Source organism: Mchenga conophoros, linkage group LG11, assembly GCF_057382185.1.
Source record: "Mchenga conophoros isolate Kocher_MC1m ecotype Shallow Benthic linkage group LG11, M_conophoros_male_GT1.1, whole genome shotgun sequence".
Classification (NCBI taxonomy): Eukaryota; Metazoa; Chordata; class Actinopteri; order Cichliformes; family Cichlidae; genus Mchenga; species Mchenga conophoros.
In genome coordinates, this window is record NC_140536.1 from 17,479,789 (window position 1) to 17,506,389 (window position 26,601).

General features: G+C 41.3%; 1 protein-coding gene across 4 annotated transcripts in view; it reads right to left on the bottom strand.

Moving 5' to 3' along the window:
* The window catches only part of col14a1a (collagen, type XIV, alpha 1a), a 161,131-nt gene extending 142,125 nt beyond the window's left edge, over positions 1-19,006 (bottom strand). Inside the window, exons 1-4 of one of the 4 annotated variants that reach the window (XM_085291187.1) lie at positions 18,544-19,006; positions 17,601-17,616; positions 16,923-17,038; positions 1,611-1,727 (exon numbers count right to left, since the gene is read on the bottom strand). In XM_085291187.1, coding sequence (XP_085147313.1) covers positions 1,611-1,727; positions 16,923-17,016 — 211 coding nt within the window. In that variant the 5' untranslated portion in view covers positions 17,017-17,038; positions 17,601-17,616; positions 18,544-19,006. Of the gene's footprint in view, positions 1-1,610; positions 1,728-16,922; positions 17,039-17,600; positions 17,700-18,543 lie in introns of all 4 variants that reach the window. The other 3 variants (XM_085291186.1, XM_085291188.1, XM_085291185.1) reach the window with 3 other exon arrangements.
* Between the last annotated feature and the right edge of the window lie 7,595 nt (positions 19,007-26,601).

Genomic DNA, 26,601 nt, shown 5'->3' on the forward strand with positions numbered 1-26,601 from the left:
ATATGCTGTTGTTTTACATTGAGGGACATTACTCTGAAATTGTTTAAGAATTTGTAGAAGCACCTTTTGCAGCTGGGTAGGCTACCTGTATTTTTTGTACCACTTCAAAGGGCTAATTTAAACTCGTTTACTCAAATAAGAATGTGATTAAAATATGAATGTGTACACATGTGAAGATGATTACACTTTTTTTACTATTATGAGATCTGTATCGTAAGTGAATACCAGTGATTTCCACCACTACTTGTATTATTTGGTGCTCAAAAAGCAAACAAGCAAACCTTCCAGTAATCACATTATGTACCGATGCATGAATATTACAAAAACTCAGCTTTTTTTCATCTGGGTCTGGCTTCATGTCCGCTGAGATTTAAAAGATTAAATATGGACATCTGGGTCTAATAACTATCACACGAGTATGTGTATGTACAAACAGAAAAAAGGCAGGCTATTCAACAGATATCCAGGAAATACCAGCTGACTGACAAAGAAGCAGGGTAAAGGTAAAAGTAGAACATTTTAAACAATTTGTAGTGCCATAAAAATGGTTTAAATTACAGGAGAACACATGCATTAAGGAAAAAATATTAATTTTGTAGGTAAAAGTAAATCATCTGGTTTTATTCTTCACACAAAGTTCAGCTCATTTGATTCAGAGAACAAAGAGAGTGGACATCAGGAACATGGCAGCTGCTGTGGCTTTCATGGCTATTTTTCAACTGACAAAGGCTTTATCCATCATATACATTTTTTAAATTTCCTGCTGAATTTGTTAAATGCCAGTGAGCTACTATTGCACTCCTCCCTTCAAGAAAAGTGGCCATAAATTTGAGTTTTAGTTCTATTGTTGGAAGCGGCAAAAAAAATTTCAGACGAGGCATTTTCAAAAAGTATTGTTTGCAAGAAACAGGTTTTATGCTATAGAGTGCTTATTCAGTCCTTCTTATTCACTTCTACATCAGCTGCAGAAGAATTGCCTGCTGTATTCAGCACAATATCAATAAAGAGGGAAGTGATGTGAAGGAGGATTTATGGCTGTAAACGTGGGTGCACATCAGCGGTAATTCGGGTGATTTCTATTAGACTTCTATTACACTGTGCATACTCAAAAAGAGACAAAAGTATAGCCGCTGTCTGTGACAGGCACCTCATGACAAGCATCAAATAAAAGTGAAAATTCCACGTGTCCATTATGGCTGTAACTGCTTTCAGTGAGTTTCAGTTTAACACTGAAAAATGACTCCTGTGCTGACATTTGGCTGTCCTGGGCTAAACCTCTCCATCATGTCCTGTGTACCTATCAGCCCCATTTTCAAAATGTGCTGACAGGCTGCACATACGCAGCAGAAACTCTCCCTTGTCTCAAACTTGGCCGAGGTATAAGACAAACTCTGAGTCCTCTATATCTCTCAAGAGTGTAATCCCTTCAAAGGAGCTTTGATAAGAAGTAAATTACATAATCCTTCCTGACAGACAGAAAATCCAAGTCATAATGGGATCCTTCCTCCAAAATTTCAAAGTTAAGCTCCGCTTCTTTTTGGCATAGAGGTGCGCGTGCATGTGCTTTTGTGCATGAGTGTGTGCAGTAAAAAAAAAAAAAAAAATCCTACCTGGGGTACTTTTGTAGAAAAACAGATAGCTGTCAAAGTCTCCTTTGGGCTCCTTCCATGAAACCAGGAGTTTGCTTGAGCTCAGCACTTTGAAACGCAGCTTCCTCGGAGCTGGAACTGAAAAACAATTTTACAGTTAAATTGGCTCCAAAGAAGTTTGGGAATTATTAAAAAGAAAACAAACAAAAAAACATGTTAAATTAATGAAAAATGTCCTAAATATCAGTCAACATAAATAGAAAAAAAATATGTGAGCAGTTAAATCCAGAATGGCCAACAAAAAGCTGCAAATCGATGCGACTTTGACAGGAAATAAATGAATGAATGGTTGCATGGAAGGACACAGAGAGGGCTGAAGGTCCTACATCCATGAGAGCCACATAAGGCAGAGTATAAAAGAGGAAAAAAATAGAGGAATGTCTTCTTATGATCAATTTATGTTAAACACCACTCCAGAGACAAGAAACAGCGCAAAAAAAATTATTTTGCAAATATATGTGTCACTTATCTAATCTATAGTGTATACATAAAGGAGAAGTGATTGGTGTACAGTGGCATTTTCATCTTATCCCTTGCAGCCCTCTGTCAATGAAAACAGATGCGCTGTGGCCTGTTAAAAACAGTGACAGCAGCCTTTCTGTCCCAGTTTGCCGAGGCAAACTGCGTGGAGTGTGAAGAGTGGACCCAGGTGCAGACATCTAAAACTCAAACTTAACTGATGATGAGCCGTTTATTAAGGCAGAACAGTACAAAATAAAAGGGCAAAAACAATGCAAACTAAGCAATAACCTAAACTGGGTAAACTAGAAAGGAAACACGAACTATGAAAAACCCTGGCAAACAGAAAAACAAACAAAACTCTAAACATGGCAATGATGATGAGGATATATGAAAACCTGAACGCAGGACATGGCATGGGAAGACTGAATGAGAAGGCACAGACTAAATACACACAGGAGGCTAATGAGAGAAGTGGGAACACATGGGGAACAGCTGACACATGAACATAACAATGTCACAGTGGAAGAGTAAAACTAAACACGATGAACACAGGAACACAAGACCTCTTCAAAATAAAACAGGAAACATAAGACGCAGACATGACAACCTGAACTTGACAACGTAAGACACAGACATGAAACACATGAAGGACAAAGGAGACTTAACAGGGGTGGAAGACACAAGGGGAATCTAATAACAAAGAACTAGAAGAACCTAGGCATGATAAAAAAATGAACTTAGAAAACCTGAAGGGCTTAAACATAAACCATAAACTAAAACTCAAAACGCTGGGTCAAAAGACCCAGGATCGTGACACTTTCTCTGAGTCTGAGTTTGTGCAGACTGTGGTTTCTAACAAACAAAGAGAGCACATTTTTTTCAAATAAAAGTATGGCAGAAAGGCAGACGACTTTTTCACATCTCCAGACAGAGCAATGTAATGTAGGAATGAGTAGGAATCCAACTAATTCACTTTAGTTGAAAATGGATGTAATTTTTATGCCTCGTTTCACCCTTTTGGTATATTATTCTTTGCTAGTGTTAATACAAAAGATGTAAGCCCAGCACATGCATTTTTGTCACGCTTCCTTGAGAAGTGGATCCATTTTTCAGTCAATAAATTGTCTCTTTTAAAAAAGGCAGTTTGTTGGGAAAAGGAAACAACTGAAACTTTAACAATGACAAATATATGAACAAAAAGGTGCTGAATGAAAACAGTATGAAATCATAAAGTTCCACCCATGAAAGTCAAATTGCGCTTGGCCGGTGTCCCGTTATAGGTAGTCTTTAGATCACTCCGTGGAAGCTCTGATCTGCACTTGTGCAGTTCATTCTGGAGTCAAGAAGCTGAATTTCACTTTGGAGAAGAGAGTAATGTTGCAGGGGGCCAGATCTACAATTTAGCAGAACTATGCATCAACAGTTTGACCCCAGGAAGGACAAATTTGTAATGCACATGACAGGGAATGTCAAAAACATGACTATCATCCTCTTGGTCATACTCCCAACCTAATGCACGGCTTTTGGGCTTTGGAAACTCCTCGTCTAAAAACAGCTCTTTGGCAGAACCCCAGCTCCCATCCTGACTGAAAACTGGGCCTATTTAGAACATAAGTATTGTGTGAAGAGCAAACATATATCCAGGGGCATACATGAAAGACGAACTTAAACGGCAACACGTTGGAGCGGTCCAGAGGTGCAAAAGGGGGCATCCTAAAGGGGGCATCCCATTTGCCTGAATTTTAGGCAAATAGCAAGGTCTTTGCTTTTTCACATCTAGTAATTAATAGGATCATGTGAATTTTTCACATGAGCAGGTTTTGAATCAAGAAACTGTTGAGAAAGCCTGAAAGTTTTTTACCACTGGAAGAAAAAGAGCTTTACATAAAATGTTACATGTCAAAGTATCCCTTCAAGCAGTAATAACGCTTGAATGGCTTCATATTTTAACTGCACACCCAAATAATCTTTCAGTCTACAGGGACTGTAGCCTATAATAAGTCACAATAGTGAGTGTGAACATGTGAAGAGCTTGCATTAGGCATGAAGGAGAAAGTCAAAAGCAGGGGATAATGCACTGACAAATCTGAGACATGCTGTTCAGGATTTCCACTCAGAGGTGAGGACAGACTTCCAACCCTCTAAATGGAAAATCCCATTAACGCCATAACAAAAAAGGCACTGTATCATATAAATTGATGTTATAATAAAGGTGACAACATCCGACCCGCGGTGCTCAGCTTGGTTAATGGCCTCATGTTGAAATGTCTTGACGTTCTGTGTAATCTTCAGTCGCGCACCATGAAATTTCTATACACCCGTGCATCTTCTTGAAGTAAACACTTTCCTCTTAAAGTCCAACTCATCAAAACCAACATCAGCCCTCCCTTCCAAACAACTTTAAAATGTTAGTCATGGCATTACCTCACAAATGTAAAATCAAGCCTCGACTTTTAGAGAAGCCAAAAAAGAAACAGAAACCAGTCTCAAACAAGGACGACTTCTCGAACTTGTCATCGGGAGATCTTCTGATGCAGCACGATTGTTCTGCAACACATCACAGTCTCACCTTTTTTGTGCTGCTTTTCTTAAATCTCACCACCTATCCTCAGAATGCATGGGGTGGAAGTGTATAATTACACAACACAATGAGAATCTATGAATAATTTAAGCGAGTGATAGAGCTGAGTAGGTTATGACTTTGGTATTGTTTAGTGCGCCTGATAGTAGGTGAAATGAGTTGGCAGACAGGGGTACTAATAATGTGGTGACAATTGCGTTGAATGTCTGGATTTTTGCTTGGCATGTCAATGAAAACGCATACACACAGTGAATAATAAAAAATAAGACAATGTAAAATCTAAATGATCCAACTGTAACCCTTCAGAATGATTGTCAAGATCTTTAAGTAGGAGGCAATACCAGAGACAGCAACCATGATTAATGAATATGGACACAAATGCTGTGGATGCTGACAGGATACAGAGTTCTCTGATATAAATTACCCTTCAAAAAACCGACACGCCTGTTCTTGTTTATCCCCGTACAGCTGTAAATATCATCCAAGAGCTCCACATTCTGCACTGCCTCTCTAAATCTAAGATGCTTTCGTGGAACACATTACACATCCACACTCTGTATCTCACAATAAAATACTCTGCGGAAATACTAGACCTGCCCTGGACTTGCACAGTGCATACCCATCTATAACACAATGGTGTATTACGCAGCCCAGAGTAATTTATCTGAAAGAGTTACACCACTGGAATTAGCCAGCCCCCAACAGCTACTCGCAGGAGCTTTTTGGCAGGTAGTAAATGCTCCTCCAAACCTTTGGCAAAAGCTTCACGACTTCTGCATAGCAACAAAATTTTGCTTCGGTAAATAGTCTGAATCACTGAGGCCTCAATGAAAAACCCCCCAGTGTGAAAATGATACTTTGAAAAAACAATATTTAACATGTTCTCCTCGTGCCGTTGAACCTTAATTCACAAGTTCCAATTTCAAGGTTGAACTTGAGTAATCTCCCGACTCGGTGGGGAGCCTGGACTAGAAAAATCTTTTAACTGGAGGCCCAGTATGAACTGGCATTATCTGGGTTCCAGCGATACAAGCACAGCTTGATGCCTCAGTTTCAGAAGAGATGACTCTTCCCAGGATTAGGAGCGCTGAAAGCTAGCAGGGATTCCTGGTAGATGAGTAAATGCTTGCTGTCCAATCCTCTGCTTCACTTCATCTTCTCACTCAGCTCTTGTCTCCGTTTCAAACTTCCTCTGCTTTTCTTCCCATCTTCTGATTTGGCTCACTGTCCACTCTGTGTTGGCTTAATTTCATCCAGCTTCTCTCCTGTGCTCTCTCTTCCCTTCTCTCTTCCGTGCTCAACAATCTCTCTATCCGACTTCCATTCATCTCTCTTTTCTTTATGCTCTGTTTCATCTCATGTCTTTCCTTTGTCTTTGCTGAGATTTCTGCTTTTTGTCAATCTCTATTTTCATTGCCAACCATCCCCTTTCCCTCCATCTCTGTCTCCTCTTTACCCCCTCTTAGCCTCTCATTTCTTTAATTTTCTCATCATTTTTGTCCCTATCCATTTCTTTTCCTTTCTTTGTCCCCTACTTTCCACTTTTACCCTCTTCTTAAGTTGACAGTACTTTGTTACTTCCTCTCTCTTTCTTTCTTTCCCTTTTATCTTCATTCCTGGACTCTCTTTAAGTTTAGTCTTCCTTCTTTTAAGTTGCTGCTTTCCTTTTTACAGAAAACCTACAGGCTCCACTTTGAGTGTTCAGGCCTTCACTACTCAGGATTTATGTACGACAACTGTTGGCTTGCGATGTCACCATAAGATAGCTACTGTGCTGTACATGAGAGAGATCAGGGGAAGTGTAGGAGTGTGTGTGTGTGTGTGTGTGTGTGTGTGTGTGTGTGTGTGTGTGTGTGTGTGTGTGTGTGCATTTAGTGTCTATTCAGCACCACAGCATGCATCCTTCAATGTGGTCGGCGTCTCGTTTTGCACGTAAACTACTCTGTTCACTGATGTAACACTTAACCCAAAATCACTGTGGCTCCTTTTTTTTTTTTTAATTTTCATCACACCTTCTCTTCTTATCCTCCAGTTTAACATCCTTGTACCGCTCCTCTTCACTTATATTCTGCTCTTTTATCAAGTTATTTAAGCATGTTTGCTCGTTTCCCCCTCCTTTATGAGCGTTTTAGCGACTCACACCCCTTCTTTCTCTCTTTGCTTACCTGTGTAATGGATGCCTTTTTACTTCATGCCTCATCTCTTTACTGCATTGTGTGTGTGTGTGTGTGTGTATGTATATGAGAGAGAGACAGAGTGTAAAATCTCTCTTTAAGTCGGCTGAATATTAAGAGTCTGTTGAAAAATCTGTCCCCATGTGCAGTCTGGTGAAAGAAGCCATAATATTCCACATACTTGCCAACCATCTGTGAAAAAAATATCACCATGAAATACTCAGTCGGGTAAATTCTGCAGCAGATGACTGACATTAAACGGGAAGGAAATATTAAATTCTGGAGTTTATTACACTGACGCCGACATGTTCAAAACCCAGAGAAGTGTTAAGTGCAACGCAACATAAAATAAAATGTATTTTGCAGGAATAATTTGGTCTAATTCATCCACGAATCTATTACTAATATTGTATTTGTCATGTTAAACAAAGGAAATGAGGGCTCAGTATATCTGCCTAACATCAGTAACAGTCAATATTATGATTATATAGAGTATTGTGTCACATCTGTTGCAAAGATAATGTAATGAGTAGCTGATAAACTTTAACCTCCTAAGATCTGAGCTCTTATTTCTCCTTGGACCTGACAAACATTAAAGTAAGCATCGTCTTCAACAGATTTTTCTTTTTCCTCCTCTGGGGGTTTCTTTTACAGCATGACAAGAAAGTCAGAATTGTTTAACAGACTGCAAAATGCTTTATTGAGTGGAATGAAGTGTAAGGTGCAGAAAAGCCAAAATGTAATGTTCACACGAGGACTTCAGGTCCTGAGGAGATTAAGGCAGGGGCAGCTTGTAATAAAAATGCTTTGTCACATTAGTACAGATGGGCCAATAAATAACAATAAATGAATAAAGATGCAAACAAAACATTTTCATATCACTACCACTAAACCACACTGGTCAAGGATTTTTTTTGTTGGTGTTTCTTCTTCTAGAGATCAAATGTGCTTTATGATGGACTGTGATGTGCTGAGGCCAGATATAAAAAGAGCTTGTCACTGTTACAAAGGTGCACGTGCTTTAGATGTAATGTAATTACATTAAAATGACCACTCAAAGCACTTTAGACTGTGAGCTAGATATATTCATATATACGTGTGTGTATACAAAAACAGTGGGATGCAAAAATTTGGGCAACCTTGTTAATAGTCATTACTTTCCTGTATAAATCTTTGGTTGTTACAATAAAAAATGTCAGTTAAATATATCATACTGGAGACACACACAGTGATATTTGAAAAGTGAAATGAAGTTTATTGGATTTACAGAAAGTGTGCAATAATTGTTTAAACAAAATCAGGCAGGTGCATAAATTTGGGCACCACAAAAAAAGAAATGAAATCAATATTTAGTAGATCCGTCTTTTGCAGACATTACAGCCTCTAATCGCTTCCTGTAGGTTCCAATGATAGTCTGGATTGTGGTTGAAGGTATTTTGGACCATTCCTCTTTACAAAACATCTCTAGTTTCTTCTAGACTCCAGAATGAACTCTAGTAGCCTTAACTTGAACTGAGCTTGTGGTCTTCCATTTTCTCAATATGCTCCTAACTGTGGAAGCAGACAGCTTAAATCTCAGCTCTCTCTGCTTATTATTGGATTCACCTGTGTATGTAGGTCAGGGGTCACTGAGCTTACCAAGCCAATTTGAGTTCCAATAATTAGTTCTAAAGGTTTTGGAATCATGTCTGGTTTTAATTAAGAACTAGAACTAGTGTCAACCAGCAACAAGGAGAGGTGAGATGTGAATATGGAAGCATTTTTTTTTTTTTGCAAAATTTCCGCGAGATCTTCAACGCACACCTCCAGCAGAGCTTCAACAGCATTCCGAGGGAGACTGGGGACATTGAGTCCGAATGGACCATGTTCAGCGTCTCCATTGCCGAAGCTGCTGCATTGAGCTGCGGCCGCAAGGTGGTTGGTGCTTGCCGTGGTGGTAATCCCCGAACCAAATGGTGGACACCAGAGGTGAAGGGAGCCACCAGGCTGAAGAAGGAGTCCTATCGGGCTTGGTTAGCCTGTGGGACTCCGGAGGCAGCCGACAGGTATCGACAGGCCAAGCGGAATGCGGCTCGGGCAGTGGCTGAAGCAAAAACTCGGGTGTGGGAGGAGTTCGGAGAGGCCATGGAAAAAGACTTTCGGACTGCCTCGAAGAGATTCTGGCAAACCGTCAGACGTCTCAGGAGGGGAAAGCGGTGCTCTACCTGCACTGTGTATAGTGCTGGCGGAGCGCTGCTGACGTCGACTGAGAAAATTGTCAGGCGGTGGAAGGAATACTTCGAAGACCTCCTTAATCCCACTGACACGTCTTCCGAGGAGGAAGCAGAGTCTGGGGATGAGGGGAATGACCCGCCAATTTCCGGGGGCGAGGTCACTGAGGCAGTTAAACAACTCCTTGGTGGCAGAGCCCCTGGTGTTGATGAGGTCCGCCCCGAGTTCCTGAAGGCTCTGGACGTTGTAGGGCTGTCCTGGTTGATACGCCTCTGCAATGTTGCGTGGAGATCAGGGGCAGTACCTGTGGACTGGCATCTTTAAGAAAGGAGACCGGAGGGTGTGTTCCAACTACAGGGGGATCACACTCCTCAGCCTCCCTGGGAAAGTCTATGCCAGGGTGCTGGAGAGGAGAGTTCGTCCGTTAGTCGAACCTCGGATACAGGAGGAACAATGCGGTTTTCGTCCTGGTCGCGGAACACTGGACCAGCTCTTTATCCTCTCCAGGATACTTGAGGGTGCATGGGAGTTTGCCCAACCAGTCTACATGTGTTTTGTGGACTTGGAGAAGGCATTCGACCGTGTCCCTCGGGGTGTCCTGTGGGAGGTGTTGTGGGAATATGGGGTGTCTGGCCCATTGCTATGGGCCATTCGATCCCTATACAACCGTTGCAAGAGCTTGGTTCGCATTGCCGGCAATAAGTCGGACTCGTTCCCGGTGGGTGATGGGCTCTGCCAGGGCTGCCCTTTGTCTCCGGTTCTGTTCATAATTTTTATGGACAGGATTTCTAGGTGCAGCCAAGTGGCGGAGGGCTTTCGCTTTGGTGGCCTCAGAATCTCATCTCTGATTTTTGCAGATGATGTGGTTATGTTGGCTTCATCGGGTGAGGGCCTCCAGCTCGCACTGGAACGGTTCGCAGCCGAGTGTGAAGCAGCGGGAATGAGGATCAGCACCTCCAAATCTGAGGCCATGGTTCTCAGCCGGAAAAGGGTGGAGTGCCCACTCCGGGTCGGGGATGAGTTCCTGCCCCAAGTGGAGGAGTTCAAGTATCTCGGGGTCTTGTTCGCGAGTGATGGGAGAAGGGAGCCGGAGATCGACAGACGGATTGGGGCTGCAGCTGCAGTAATGCGGACGCTGCACCGGTCCGTCGTGGTGAAGAGGGAGCTGAGTGTAAAAGCGAAGCTCTCAATTTACCGGTCGATCTACGTCCCTACCCTCACCTATGGCCACGAGCTGTGGGTAGTGACCGAAAGAACGAGATCGCGGATACAAGCGGCAGGAATGAGCTTACTCCGAAGGGTGGCTGGCCTCTCCCTTAGAGATAGGGTGAGAAGTTCGGCCATCCGGGAGGGGCTCAGAGTAGAGCAGCTGCTGCTCCACATCGAAAGGAGCCAGCTGAGGTGGTTCGGGCATCTGACAAGGATGCCCCCTGGGCGCCTCCTGGGTGAGGTGTTCCAGGCATGTCCCACCGGGAGGAGACCCCGGGGCAGACCCAGGACACGCTGGAGAGATTATATCTCTCGGCTGGCCTGGGAACGCCTTGGTATTCCCCCGGATAAGCTGGAGGAGGTGGCTGGGGAGAGGGAGGTCTGGGCCTCTTTGCTTAGGCTGCTGCCCCCGCGACCCGGCCCCGGACAAAGCGGATGAAGATGGATGGATGGAAATTTCAGGTTATTATCTCAAAATCTCAACATTTGGGATTATCTAAAAATTTAGAGTTAGGTACCAACTGGAAGGTTGGCGGTTCGATCCCCAGCTCCTGCTTTTGACGAATCCTTGCAAAGGAAACTGAACCCTGAGTTGGCTGCAATGCATCCAGCGGTGAGTGTCAAATAAAAGTGCTTTGTGTGTGACTGGGTGAACCCGCATTGTACATGAAAGTGGTCTGAGTGTTCAAAACTGAACAGAAGGGTGCTCTAAGAAACAGTCCATTTAACTTCTGACAAAACAACTTTCAGGTTTGAGTTAAGTCAAAATTTTGAGGTAAAAACCTGGAATTGTTATTTTTTAATGGTATTTTTTTTAATCATTATTATTATTCAGTGGTGTAAACAAGCTTCCAAGGTTAAAAACCATAAACAAGTGTAACTGCATGAGACAGAAAGAGGCAATGACAAGGAAAGAACGAATGCACCAGGACAGAAACCCCATGAATATATAACAAAAATCCAGGACCGTGGTGTCATTTCACACAGTCCCTAAATAAAACACGACTCGAGAGTTCAGCAGTAACTTTGACTTGAATTAAAAAAAACAAGCTTTGCACAGAAGATGTTCTTTTTTTTTTTTTTTTGGTAAATGAAGTTGAAATTATTATAATTACTCAAACTACTGCAATTATCTGCTGCAGTCCACAATAACTTGTGAAGGCAGTGGTTTTTAAATGCTACAACAAAAAAAGCTTAAATTTGATCAGCCATTAAAAATAAAAAAGTGAAATAACAGTAAATAATTTTCCCTCAGCTGAGTTTCGCCATTGTTTTTCTGCTTGTGTCCCGCTAACGGAGCCCAACTCACAGTATGAGCACACTGCAGTGTGCTTTATTAGAACTGTAAAATATAGCGTTTGTATTCACAAGATTTTGATTTGAGTGAAGAAATAGAGGCGATTCAATGAAACTAAGTTGTTTGCTTGGTTTTTATCAAACTAGTGGTGTTTTTTAAACATTATAACAACATCATATTATTTCTGTCAAAGCAGGACCTCATTTATAGACCGCAGTATGTGAGTATCTTATCTTATGTAAGTAATTTAGCAGATGCAGGAAGTCACCTGAATATGTAGTGTATACACACAGACCACCAAAAGAAGAAAAATCCTCATTAATTCAAATTAAGATGCAATTACAATTTATTTATGTACAATCACGGAATATGATCTACGTGCTCTGTCGGTAACGAGGGGGTAAAATTAGAAAAACTCCAGCGAGTCACATCTCCTACAATCCAATGCTCCATTTAGTCTAAAGTGGCTGATGATTATGACAAGCTGGATTACCATCAGCAGCAGCCGCAGCAGAGTGACAGGGTGACAGCGGCCTTGGTTCAGATAATTTAACAGTTTTTTAAATTCAAAACAGGTTGTTCCATCTCATCCTCATTTTTTGTTTATGAATAAATGATTTCTCATCATTGGCTTCTCTCCCTGTTCATTATAACTGAAATTATTGGCCCGCACTTTCACTCATACTAATTCACCAGGCTGCCCTCTAACACACACACATGCAGAGAACCCCTACACACAAGCATCTTTACAATGACTGGCTCACCCATCCACGACTGAATATAATGAATAAATGCTCGACTGGCAATTATTCCTATTTGTTCTAAAATGAGGTCAGAGTTCAGATTTAATCATGGCAGACATCCACCATCACCACCATCTTTCCTCCATCTATTCTGCTTTTGCTGTACTGGAAGCATCTTCCCAGTGTCAGGTCGTGGCTGGCATCGTCTTAGTTGGAGCAGAAAATAAAATTTACATTTCCCTTTTTGTCACATCTCAAGGTCAAAGAGAAAAAAGAAGGCCAGAAAAACAAAACAACAACAACAACAACAACAACTGTAATGTGCTTTGTTGCACACTTCTGCCTTTCTTCATTAGAAATAGTATCAGATGCTCTTTGCAAGTCCGACGGATGAGCATAAATCTATAAATCCTAAATACATACATTAACCACTAGGAAACAGTATGCCATCAAGAGGACATCTTTCAGCTCAATACCGGATGACAATGTCTGTGAGAGATTTATCTTGTCCTGAAGGATTAGTTCAGGTTAAATTTCTCTCCGATTTTCAGACTTACTTAGCATCACCAGCAGGGCTGGTGGTCATTTAGAGAAATGAAGTGGTCACCAAAACTGTTGGACAGGCTGCCACAAAACAGTGAGAACAATATTTATGGTCCTGTGAGGAGAAACTCAGATGTTTTGGATGATCTTGTTTGTTTTCCTTTAGTGCTACCACATAGTTAATATCTTGAGCTTATAATGAAACATCTTGACTATGACACAGTACTTTGTGAAACTCTTGAGCAACTTGTCCTGGGTATATCCCGCCTCTCACCCTGTGATAGCTGGGAGAGACCCCAGCCCCTCGTGACCCTCAACTGGTTAAGCAGAAGGGGATGGATGAATAGATGGATGCGTGAGATAGATGAACCAATGTTGTGTATTTTAAATTGTGTCTTTGTTATAAGCACTCTGTTACAAGAACACAATTAGTTTCCCATATTTTTGCAAAAGATAACACAGTTTGACAAAATAAATGAGTGTTTTAGCACCAACAAGGTGATTTAAAGAGCTGAAAACTTGGCATATGGTGGCACAGTGTACATTTCTCCTCGAAAAACCTGAGTACTTTGGACAAGAGGAGGACAAAAGAAAAAGCAGCTGGCCTAAAAAACTATTTACAGCAGATAAAAAGTATCTGAAAGTTCTGTCTTTTAAGAAATATCTGAAAGAGATGCACCTGGCCCTTGAGTAGATCCATCTACTGTTCACTAAAGCCTCATCAAAAATGGTCTCAGTGGATGAATGGCTGTCAAGAAGCCATTCATAATGAAGGCGGACAGGAAGAACAGGATGAGGTGTGCCAAATTACACAACAACTGGACTGAAAATCAGTGGCAATGGGTCTGATGGAGTGATGAATCCAAATCTGAAATTTTTTATTCAAATTATCATCAATATGTTCAGAGGAGGTCAGGAGAGAAGTGCAACACTGAGTGTCTACAGCCATCTGTGAACAACACTGTACTTAAAGAATCTACTAGAAAGTTTTCCTGAGAGAGGCTGTGTTGAGGACTAAAGGTGATCATAGCAAATGTTGACTTTCAAGCTGATTAGAATTGCACATCTCTGTTTTATATACCTTATATAGTGTATTTCCTGGCTCAAGCACAGTGCCATACAAATTCTCTAACTGTCCTTTATAGTGCAAACAGTAGCACAAAGTTGCTATTTATCAAATCAACTGGTTAATTTACAAATACTTGCAAAACTAAAGACATCTCCCAGAACTTCAGCTAAAAATTAACTAAACAACAACAACATTTCTTTACAGACATCATCAATTTAATGTTAATGTTACCAGTAAGTACAGAGTGAGCCTACATCTGGACAACACATGTGACAGTTAACTCTTATTGGGTATTCACTGGATACAAATCTTACAATAAGCATATTTTTGGAGCAGACTTGTAGCAGACTAAAAAATCCTGAGTACATAATTTACATCATATCAGTTTCAGCGGTAAGCTGTCATTTCATTGGTCTCAGAAAAACTTTTTTAAAATACAAAAACAAGCTATACAATACAATATTAGTTTTATTTTATTCCAAAAGAATAAACTAATATTAAGCAACAATGAGATTAGAGTATTATTTTCTGATAATACTGTTAAATACTCAATAATTTTCTATAATTCTTAACCGGTGCCCTCGTTAAAGGGACTTCCTGACAATATCCAGACAGTTGCTCTGTACATACAGACATCCTGCATGGGAAGGGCACATGCTAATCCTCAAGCTAAAATCCCCTCTGACCAGATGTTGCAGCTTACAGGGACAGACTGGGCACAAAATTAATGGCTATCACATGCTCCCTAATGAAGGGATTGAACAGGGCATAGTCCTGTAGTGTCTGGGAGGTCGTCCATGTTCTGCTGTGGTTCACTGGCATCAAATTAATTGTGTCCCACTTCTGTCTCACCTCTTATTTCTGTCCGTCTGCAGTGAAAAATATGACTTATGGAACTATCGACAGTGCAGAGAAAGATCTTTGATAAAAAGAGGCAGCGGTGGGGAATGGGTGAGGCTGACATAACGATAAACATACAGAGAAGGAATTTTAAAGTAGTTGCTATTTATTAGGGATTCCCAATGGTCAGACACAAATAGCCACGTGCTAATCAGATCCAGTTTTAAAAGATTAGCTTTAAGCAAAAGCTATGTAACCTCTGGAACACCACCCAGTGATTGACGCATGTTTAAGGTGGAATTCTTTTAACGCAGCTGTACAAAACAGATCGATAAATGGATTTTGACAGATGTGGCTAATGAATTTTGAACGTCACAACCTGGAAGGAATATGAGCGGCTCACCCATACACACACGCGCGAGCACACACACACACAAACAAAGAACATTCAACTAAATATCTCATCTTCCCTCAGGGTCATTTGAATATGATCACTATCTTGATCGTGAAAGGTCTGACCATCTGTACAAGCTTGCTAAATACACATAAACAGAGCCAACTTATGCACAAAATCCACTTAAACACACACACAGGTGCACACACACACAGACACTCATTCACTGCATCCATAAGACTGAGTATAGAGCCTCTGGATCCATTAGTTATAATAAGCTGAAATTTACCAGTAATGCATCCTACAGCCGTAGAGGAGATATCAGATGGTTATATTTACCATCTGAATACCAATGAAGTAGCACAACATGAATAACCTAATTGAAAAGGACTGGTTTTCTCATATACATGTGAAAATGTTTTCACAGGACCACACAGAGTCGTGTGAAAAACAAAGTACACCCGACGATTCAACAGCTGTAGAACCACCGTTAGCAGCAAACTATTTTTTTCACTCATTCTGTTAGAGATCTGCTGCTTTGCATCGTCTTTTTTCATGACCCATTTTTATGCTTAAGCTGTCGGACAGACGGCCTCACATTTGACTCTAGAATACTTTGGTATACAGCTCAGTGACTGCAGGCTGCCCAGCTCCTAAAACAAACCAAAATCATCACCCCTCCACCACCGTGCTTCAGAGGTGGTATGAGGTGGTGTGCTGGTATGTCAAAAGGACGTTGTTACAGAAGTGTTGTGGTTCGTTCAGATGCAACGAAAACTGAAACTTTTTTGTTGTTGTTGTTGTTCTGTTTGTTTTGGGGTTTTTTTTGCAGTTTCTTTGAGAATTGCACAGTTGGACTTTGGGGTGAATTTACTTGGAAGATTGTGAGACTGGTTGCTCCAGACCAGCCAACTGCCAAAGCTTCTGCTTTTATAAAGGTGCTCAGACTTCCTGATAGTCACTTAATGAAATGTATTTGGTTAGCAGGACCTTGATGATATTTACCATCTTAATTCCTGTTGTGTACTTAGATCTTTTCACATGACAGCGAAGAGTCCTGTGGAAACTTTCTTTCTGTTTGTTTCCCTGAAGCCAATAAAGTAAACGTATCAACAAATATTGGGGAGGACCAGCAGGAAGAGTCTCAGTATCATTCAAAAACACACACTGTTTCATTTTAACACAAATGTGCTGATATATCCTCATAATGATGATAATAACCCATGTTCAAGTGGATGCCATCCAGATACTTAATGTGATCAAAAATATGGCACAAATCAGACAACAATGCACATTTTGATGAAACTCAGGTTTGCTGAGGTGAAGATAATTGCAAAGCACACTGGAGTGTTATATACTGAGCAGCACATTGTGCAGCAAATCATCCCAGCGTGAAGCGCACTATTACGCTTTTATTAAAGCCTCTCTGAAGCGCGGCAGCATCAGCAACGGGGTGGCAAGTGTTGCCATGCTGCCAGGGTAAGTCGGCATGATGATATGAAGGTGATATGAACTAGAGCATGATGTGATTGGACTGAGCCTGCACGCCAAACAGCGAGATGATGAAGGGGGTGATGAGGGAAGAAAGGCGGAGGATGAGAAAGCAGAGAGGGGGGGGGGGGGGGGGGGGGTATGTGGATATAGTGGAGTTCAAACAGGTAAGAGTAAGGGGATTGGATGGGGTGACCTGATCGGGGGGATAAGAGAAATGAGACAGCAAGGGGAATTGGAGAAGAGGAAAACCACTTACCTTGACCCTGTGCCTTACTGGGGTAATAGGAAACAAGGGCCAGTAACACCAGTGGAGCCCACAAACACCAACTGATCTGCCCCATTGACAACATCCTCAAAACCAGCAGTCTAGACCTGCAAGGACAGAAAACAGATCAGCAAGAAAGAAAGAAACAAGAGCGGAGATTTAACTGCATGAATGTCACTCGGCTGCGGGGCGACTCAATGCTTCAGTTCACTGATCTAGAATCAGTTATTTTGTTTAATATCAACTTTTTTAACAGTTACAGAGCAGAAGCTTCACAGTCTACACTGACCACAGAGCTGCAGCTGAGCCTCCCGCCTACACAAAACGAGCCAGACACAAAACAGTGGAGCACTTTGTTGAAGAGAAGAGAAGAGAAGAGAAGAGAAGAGAAGAGAAGAGAAGAGAAGAGAAGAGAAGAGAAGAGGTCAGACAGAGTGACAGTCAGTTTGATTGACAGTCCAGAGAGGGAACATTTCACAAAGCCATTGTTCAACCAAAAGAGCAAACACTTCTTCCGTATCTCATCTCCTCCTTTCACCCCTCACTTTTTTGTTCTCTCTCCTCCACATTACCCCTAACCCCTCGCCTCCTCTCCCACCTCTCTGCCACTCTTTAGTATGAGCACTGATGGACACACAGATACCTTCTGATTTTCTCTTTTACACCCACCTCACTACAGTCACACCTGTCGCCGCATGGACATGTGAAAGAAGAAAAAAGTCCTTTGATGACGATCGATCGTTCTGTGGTGTTGAATGAGCAGCAGGTCTTTCATTCAGACGTTGTGAAAAAGCAGAATTAATAAGAATACACAAGAATGGGGGATTATTTGTCCTAGTTTTTCATACTTATGGAGAGGGATGGAAAAGTGAAACTACTTCATTTGTAATAAATCTTTCACACACACTGACAATGCAACATTTTACACACACAAAAACTTCATCGGGGCTGCTAAAGTAAGATGATTAGACTCAGAGGGAACGTAAACGGTCCTCCCGTGGTCCTAACAGCAAACCTTTAAATAGGGACCAAAGTTTCCCTTGTCTCCGGATTGCATCGATGATGACGATAATCCGTCTTTTAATTCGAGGGGGAAATTTGCAACCGGTTTACTGCTTTAATTGCTTAATGAAGACCAGAGAAAAGGCGTCAACTTCAATAAAATCTAGCCATTTTTCCTTTAATTTTTTTTTTTTTTTTTTTTTTGGTTTTTAGAAAAATACTAAATATAATAAGAAAGACCGAGAAAGACACGCGGATCAGTTAAGAGTAAATAATTTTAACACATCAGGAGTAAAATACAAACTGATTGTTTCGTAGGTGAAATTTTCCTTAGCTTAAGAGATTTTTTTTAAACATACGCTAAATTACTTGTCTATTTTCCACCTGCTCTCAAGCCTGCAAGTTTAATTTCATGACCGCAGCATGAATGCGTCCCCCGGTGATCATGTTGAAGTGCTCCAGAGTGATTTAATTTAAGTTTCTCAGGCAGATTTCTCTCAAACTATCAGACCTATTCAAATGAACCGATTTGGCCGAAATACTCCAGCGCCAGCAGCACACCTGAGACCGACTCAGTTGCCCGCACAATGAATGAAATCGCCTTTCATACCTCTCCAGTCATCAATTCAAAGCGTCCTTTTATCCCCCAAAGGAAATCCCGTGAATACCAAAGACCGCTCCTGCTTCTGCCTCCCAAAAGGGTTCCTCTTTCTTCTCACTCTTTCTTCCCCTCTTCCTTTCTCTCACTCCTTCTCTCCGGATACAGTTCGTTCAGTCCGGAGTGGGTGTTTCTCTCCTCGTTATTCAGCCATCCCTCCCTCCGGCTATTCCTCCCTGTCCCAACCCTTTCCTTCACCCGGATTCATCTCACAGAGAGAAAGAGAGAGAGAGAGAGAGAGAGAGAGAGAGGAGCGAACCAGTGGCGCTGCGCAAAATACTCCGCTGCCAACCTGCAGGTTTCAAATTGGCTTCCTCAGGGTCCCTTATGTGCGCCTCCGCGGTCACGACGGGACTTGTCGTGGAGGACGTATCTGTAATCTGCGGCTTTAAAGGACCCACACGGTTATTGTATGTGCGCGGTCTTTTTTCTTCTTCTTTCTGAAAAAGGCTCTGTGCGCTCAGAGCAGGTGTCTGGCCATGCCCTGCTGCGCTGCCAGCTTTGATGTTGAAGGCACAATGACACAGGTTTTCACCTCAGCTCAAAACTGGAGTTTAAAAGAAAGAATCTGACAGGAACCATATGGAACATTTTAGCTTCACAGTTTCACTTTATTGCATCCATAAGCCTAAATGTTCAGCTCTGGGTTTATGAACAAAGCTTGGAAATCACTTGAAATCTTTCATGACTGTTTTTCTGTTCCCCGGTAGAACAATCCTGTCTCCGCAATTTACCCAATTCAATTAAACTTCTGCCTGAAATAAAACGAAATATTTTGAAATTCAAATTCAAATATGAGCTCAAGTTCTTCTGTGTCAGAAATTTGTATCTAGTACAAAACATTTTCAAACAAATAAGTGCACAATGTTGGCTTAATCTAATTATAAGATTCTTAATTGTTCCTAACCTAAGACGGCGTCTCTCAAACCTCTGGGTGTTGGCTTAATTTCAAGTTTGTAATGTATTATTATTCAGTCAGCTAGCTATTGGGATTAGTTGTCCAAAATTGGATCCAACTTTGAAATGTCAAATCTTGTAGTTCCTCTGATGGCCACTTGAGGCCGACTACAAAAGTCATTCTCTATAGACTTCCATGTTAAACCCCCTAGTGTTATTTATTTCAAGCAAGTTTACAAGCATGGTACAAAAATAGTTTTGGCCTCTATAAATTCAATTCAGTTCAATTTTATTTTATTTTATAGCACCAAGGTAAACACCCTACAATCATACAAATTATCATACAGAGAAAAGTTCCAGCAGTCAGATAACCCCCTTTGAGCAAGCTCTTGGTGACAATTGGAGGGAAAAACTCCCTTTTAACAAGAAGAAACCTCTGGCAGAACCAGGCTCAGGAGGGGCGGTGAGGGGAGGAAGACAGGACAATAGACATGCTGTGGAAGAGAGCCAATGTCTGAACTCTCAACTATGAACTGTTGGTGCCATTTGAAGCATTAGTTAAGCCATATGACTAATATTATGGTTTACTGTAAGGTACTGACCTTCCAAGAAGTTTGTGCTTCAGTTTTGTTGCGTGCAATTCAAGTATTTTAGCCTGTTACTTGGAACTAATTACTAATTACTAATTTGTAGCGATTCTGTGAATTCCAACTGTATGGTTTATGACTGGCCTTCCAGCTTAGCAGATAGCACAGCACTACACCCTCTTGTTTCATACAGTTGTTGTTGTTTTGTTTTTTTACGTTTATTTAACAGCAGGGAAAGAGTGTGAAGCGGGGAAATCACTGGTGAGTAACAGTTCACTGAATGGGAGCGCTTTAAAAAAAATTCTTGTTCCAGTGTTCAGGACAGAGTTGCAGGCTGGGGTTTTCTAGAAGGTAAGGCAGTGGAAGGCGGACAGGTGAGCTTTAACTAGATTAATCCTTTCACAGAAACTAACCAGCTCGGGATAGCAGACGATTTCTGGTGAAAGAGCTCCTTCAGCCAACTGAGAGTCATTAGGAAGCAGAGGGGAATGAGGCATTTGTGAGGAGAATTCACAGGGAGCTTCAACAAACATCAGAGAGCCTGATTACCAGAGTGGGCTCGAGCTGGTCCTTAAGTATAGGAAGGTAATGAGCTGACAGCACACAGGTGCAGAGTGGAAAGGCAACAGGCTTCACTTGCAGGGTGGGGCTTCCCAACTCCACCTGAGGGCACGCAGGGGAAAGGAGAAGAGTGGATAGTTAAGAGAGAGAAAGAAAACATGAGGGAAAAAGCCCTAACCAGCCCTGGACATGTAGTCCATCTATGGTAACATCTATGGTCCAGTGAACCAGCATCGCTGTGGTCAAAAACAGAGGCTTCAGAGTGCAGCGTCTAAATCCAATTCAATTCAATTCAATTTTATTTATATAGCGCCAAATCACAACAAAAGTCGCCTCAAGGCGCTTCATAGATACAGAGAAAAACCCAACAATCATATGACCCCCTATGAGCAAGCACTCTGGCGACAGTGGGAAGGAAAAACTCCCTTTTAACAGGAAGAAACCTCCGGCAGAACCAGGCTCAGGGAGGGGCGGCCATCTGCTGCGACCGGTTGGGGTGAGAGAAGGAAGACAGGATAAAAGACATGCTGTGTCCAGTGGGTGACATCTTCACACCTACATACATTCCTTTTATATACAGCCTATGGTGCTTGATGCAGACTCTCAAGCACTTGAAAAACCTGGTTTCAGATAGATGACTGCAAATTTTTTGCCAGTTTACACAATGCTGTCCAAAATGTGACACAATTAGGTGACATTTTGAAATGAATCCTTTAGTTTCGACTTTCTTGCTGCGAAATGTGAATATTGATGCACGACTAATGTTGCTGACTAATGTTGTTTTGTCAAAGTCTGTGGTGGGTCACATTTATCAACATTTATGCATTCAAGGTGTCCTTTGAGCATGATGCACAGGATTATGGCAAAAGTAAGACGGAGTAGTCATCCCCACCTGTCATTTTGCAGGGTTCAGGATGTTTCCTGAAACCATGACCTTTACCAAAACCTAACCAAACAGTTTTCAGGGCCTAGACCTAATCAGTGAGTGAAAGTAAAGGCACTCAGCTCAAAAGTGAGAATTAGCAGCACCTGGCAAAACAGCATTATATGATGAGAACATTTTGTGTTCTTCAACAAACTATTCTTTCAAACTAAATGAGCATTATAATGGATTAGCCAGCACCACGGGTTCCTCCATCAGGCTGAGAGAAAGACTTGAGCGCACTTTGAAATCCTGTTTATGCACTCAGCTCTGCTGCTCTTGAAGAAACTGAGGAAATTTGCCCTGAGGGCGGAAGAATGGGAGTCATGGGAAACTGAGACAGGTGAAATGTGCCAGTGGCTGAGTTGAAACGCTGAACAGCTACACTCCAGGTGTGTCCCTGGGGCACATAAATACTCTTAGCACAGACATGCACGTTTTAGCGCCAAAGTACTGTCCAGATGTCATAAACACTATAATCAGGTGGATAAGGATTCTGCGTCCACATCCCTCTCTCCCGTCCTCCCTTCCTGTCCTTCTGCTGTCCCCTCTCCCTTCATGTTTTCTGTTTGTAGAAGACCACACAGCAGATAAATGCAGCGCGTGTAGACACTGCGCCACAGTGTCTGCTGTCATATTCAGGGATTGAGGTTAAGACATAAGCATAATAAATCAGTGGTATTTCTATAACTAAAAATTCCACAATATATTCATTATATATTCATATATTTATGCTTAAGGGGAAAAAGTGCTTGCATGAACCTGTGTGTGAATGAGGATTGTAGTATAAACCACTGTGGTTACTCAAGCTGAGTTAAAAAACACTATACAACAACCAGTCCATTCACCATGTCTCTGTTACTCTTGTGAATAATTTAGCATGGAAAAGGAATTTGACAAACTGGTTTATTTACCAGATAAAGAGGCACTAAAACCAGATAAATCCAGCTTGGCTGTGATGTGTAATCCTTATTGATGTCACTTTATATTCTGAGTCCTTAGTGGGATCTGACTGACAGCTCTGCTCTACTGACTTACAGGCCAACGGACCTGAAGACCTGCCCGATGTATGAACCACAGCACTGTCCTCACCGCAGGTCCCTTTCCTCCTATTCACCCCTCTTGATGTCCTCTCTTTATTCACCTTTTTATCATCTCCTTTTTTTTGCCTCCCTCATTGTCCTTTCCATTTTTTCCTCCCTTTTCACCTCCCTTACTGATCTTTTCATCCTCCTTCTGTCTCCTCCGCCATCACTGTCCATCCCGACTGGGGCTTTGTTGAATAAATAAATCGCTCACTTGGTGAAGTTGATCTGCAGGTCATTTAGCTCGGTGCCATATGGTCCAACTGTGATGCTTCATAAAGTTTTTAAAGTCACAAAACAGCTATTGATATCTGTAAAAACTGCATGTACTCTACCTTGTGATAAGGACAGAGCCTGGGAGACTGCAGCACTGCAAGAAATGTTTCATTATATAAATATAATGAAACATTTTATACATGAAACATTATACACAAATAATAAGTGCATTCAGATGGTATGTGAGAGATGTAATATGTCATAGTGTTATTCACACTAAAAACAGTTTCTTTTATAAAATAAAAGTGTTCATAAGGCACACTTAACCTCCAAGGTTTGTAATCCCCATAACAGCTGTTTTCTTTTGACGATTCCTTTGGTCACTCGGCTGGTGTTTAAGACCTCCTGTTTACACCTGGTCAACGTATTGTAATAAAAATTGATCAAAGTACACCACGGTCTTTCGCAGTTCCTTTATCTTACTGTAATTATTAGGAGCAAGCTGCCATTGTTGTTTAGACAAACAGAGAAAACCTCGCTTCCAGTGCTGTGGAGGATTTTCCCCAGGAAACACGAACCCCCTCATTTGCGTGAATCAGCACATGTTTAAAGCTCGACGTGTGTGAAAGACGAATGTTCATTGTGTGGCATCAATCAGCAGTGAGTATGAGAGCCACGAATTTACTCACGCCCTTCTTTACAAAAACAAAAACAAAAAAAGAAAGAAAGAAGAAAAAGCTGGTTTCTTGAAAACATCCCTAAATAAAAGCACAACCTTTTTGCAGTTCAAAAGCTGCAACAAGAAGTAATGCTCATTAGATTCTGCATGTCAGGTCACACGCTCGCACAATGCATAATTTCAACAACATTCATTCTCAAATTTAAACAACCACTTCCTCCACTTAGTGCTCTCTTTCCATTTCACACAAACACACAGCCCGCTGGTTGACATGTTTAAGATGCAGAGATAACCTGAGGCATTGAGTCTTTGTTCTCTACCCCAGTGAGACAAAACAACTCATTGTATCACACACACACACACACACACACACACACACACACACACACACACACACACACACAAAGCTGCATTTAAACCAGCAGAAGAGCCTAATTTGTTAGTCTTATAGGCTTAAGCTAAACACCAGGACAAGTTCAAATAGAGCTGACACATTCAAGGCCAAGCTTGCGCACACGCAGACGTGTGAATGCCGGACACACACATTGCTCTTGAGCGCTGTGTTAATGACAAGCAGCAGGTTAATATGAGGGCAGCAGGAGACAGAAGTGACCACAGCCTACTGATTAGTCCACTAGCCACAGTTGTTAGCAATCTTGTCATCTGCTACCAAGCCTGCCATTCTCAGTGCCGCTAACCCGACAGCTCTTAAGGTCACAAAGCAGCACTTCATGGTGCAGCTCAGAGATAGAGGTCATTAACTCTTAAAGTTATTTATTTGAAAACTCTGGGCAAAGGTGGCTGTTTGAGTGCTTATGAGCTGAGGTATCTCATGCATGCACATTCACCAGAGCTCCTCAGTTCAAAGCTTTAGCCATGGTAGCAATTAGCATAAAGTCAAGTCCTAGCGCATGCTAAGTGCTAGTTAATAATGATGATATTCACTATCCTCACTGTGCATCATCAAACAGCCCAAAAGAACTTCTAGTGTGGCTGCAGATGCTTAGGTTCTTTGAATGTCCAATTCCAGAAATGGAAAAACAACACAGACTGATATTAATACACTGCATGTTGCAATTTCACAAGAAAAAGAATCTGTATTTATAGTCAATCGTAGCAATTAAAAACAGTGTCACATATATTGATTTCACTTCTCCACCATTAAGTTGTTAAAATACGTTTGAAATAGGAAATTCTGTGTGAGCCAAAGGTGACTTCTTGCCAGAGTTGCTAGCCAAATTCACAGAGCTTGCAGCCACAGCCCAAGAAGCATTTGGCAGGCAGCTACCAGTTCTGCTTGCTGTGACTTGTCCTGAGCTCATCCTGTGAGAAGAGAAGTGGAGGACAGGAGACAATTCACTTGAAAACACTGTAGTCATGCCTGAAAGCCATTCTGCTCATTAACCTGAGCAACCACTGAAGCATTGGGGTTTTTTTCTTCTCCTCTTTTCTTTCCTTTCTAAGTAATATTCAAAGGCTCCTTATTTCTCACACTATAACACAGATAACCTTTATTTAATTAAGGCAGTACTCACACTCTTTGGCGCTCTGTGTCAAAAAGCTAATTAAACTGTTCCAATGAATTTTTCTGCTTCATTATTTCCACTCTCAGAAAGCAAAAAACATACAATAAAAATACTAGAAAAACACTACACAGCAAATACTTATGGTTAATTTTGAGGAAATAAATTATTTACTAGATGTTTTTATATTCTTGGATATATTTTTTATTTCAAGGTATTTTGTATGCATTAATGTATTGAAAGCAGGGGTGATAAATGTACAACGAATAACTTGATACACATAGGTACAATTAGTACAGTCATGGTAAAAGAAAAATTAGTACAACCTCTTTAAATTCTAACCTTATATGAATCAGGACACAATACAAATAATCTTAAAAGGAGTTTTTTAACCTGAAATTAACAACGACACATGGCATGTTTGAACACCTCTAAGAAAAACAGAACAAAATAAAACCTGAAGTTTTGGCAGTTAGCTGTTGTGGAGCATTCATGTGTGCTAACACAGTGCCAAAGTGGAAACACATCAGCACTGAACTTAAGCCCCGAGAAACAGCAAAATACCGGAAGCCACATCTCAGCCTCTACAGGCCACTTAACATGTAAAATATTAAAGTTCATGCCGGTACATTTTGACAATTTGAAAGAGACTGAACAAGCATGTCTTATTTGGAAGAGCTTCCAGGAAAAAGCCTCTTCGCTCTGAAGAAAACATGTCAGCAAAGCTTAGGTTTCCAAAGTTGCATCTAAACAAACTCCAAGACATCTGCAGCCATGTCCTTTGGAGGGATGACACCAAAGTGGAGATGTTTGGAATCACTGCACAGTGACATCTTTGGCAAAAACCAAACACCTCATACTAACAGTCAGCACGGTGGTGGAGGGGTGATGATTTGGGCTTTATTTTTTAAATCACAGGACCTGGGCACTTTGCACTCACCGAGTGAATCAAAACCTCCCCTATATACCAAAATAATGTGAGGTCATCTGTTGAACAATTAAAGCTTGGCTGAAACTGGTTAATGCAACAGGACAATTAGGCCAAACGCATTGCCATCATCGTTAATGTCATTAAGCAAATCTACAACAGAATAGCTAAAAAAAGGTAATAATCAAGGTTTTGAAATGGCCTAAAGTCCTAAACCTGATTGAAATCCTGTGACCTTAAGAGGGCTGTGAATAAATGAAAGCCTACAAACCTCAAAGAACTGAGGCAATGTTGTAAAAAAGAGTGGGCCAATATTTCTCTATAGCTGCTTCACAGGCTGATAAAGTCAAACAGAAAACGATTACTTCACATTATTGGTGCTAACAGTGGTTCTACAAACTACCAGATTATGGTGCATACTTGGTGTTTCACACACTACTTTTGGTTCAGTTTTTGCTAAATAAATATTGACAGGGTGTAACATATCATATGTTGTGTTCGTCTGAGGCTGTTTTTACACAACTTTAAATCCTGATAACTACTAGACATATGTTTATGTCCTAATATGTAAAAAACTGAAAGAGTAAATTTCTGACCATTTAAATCCTAGAA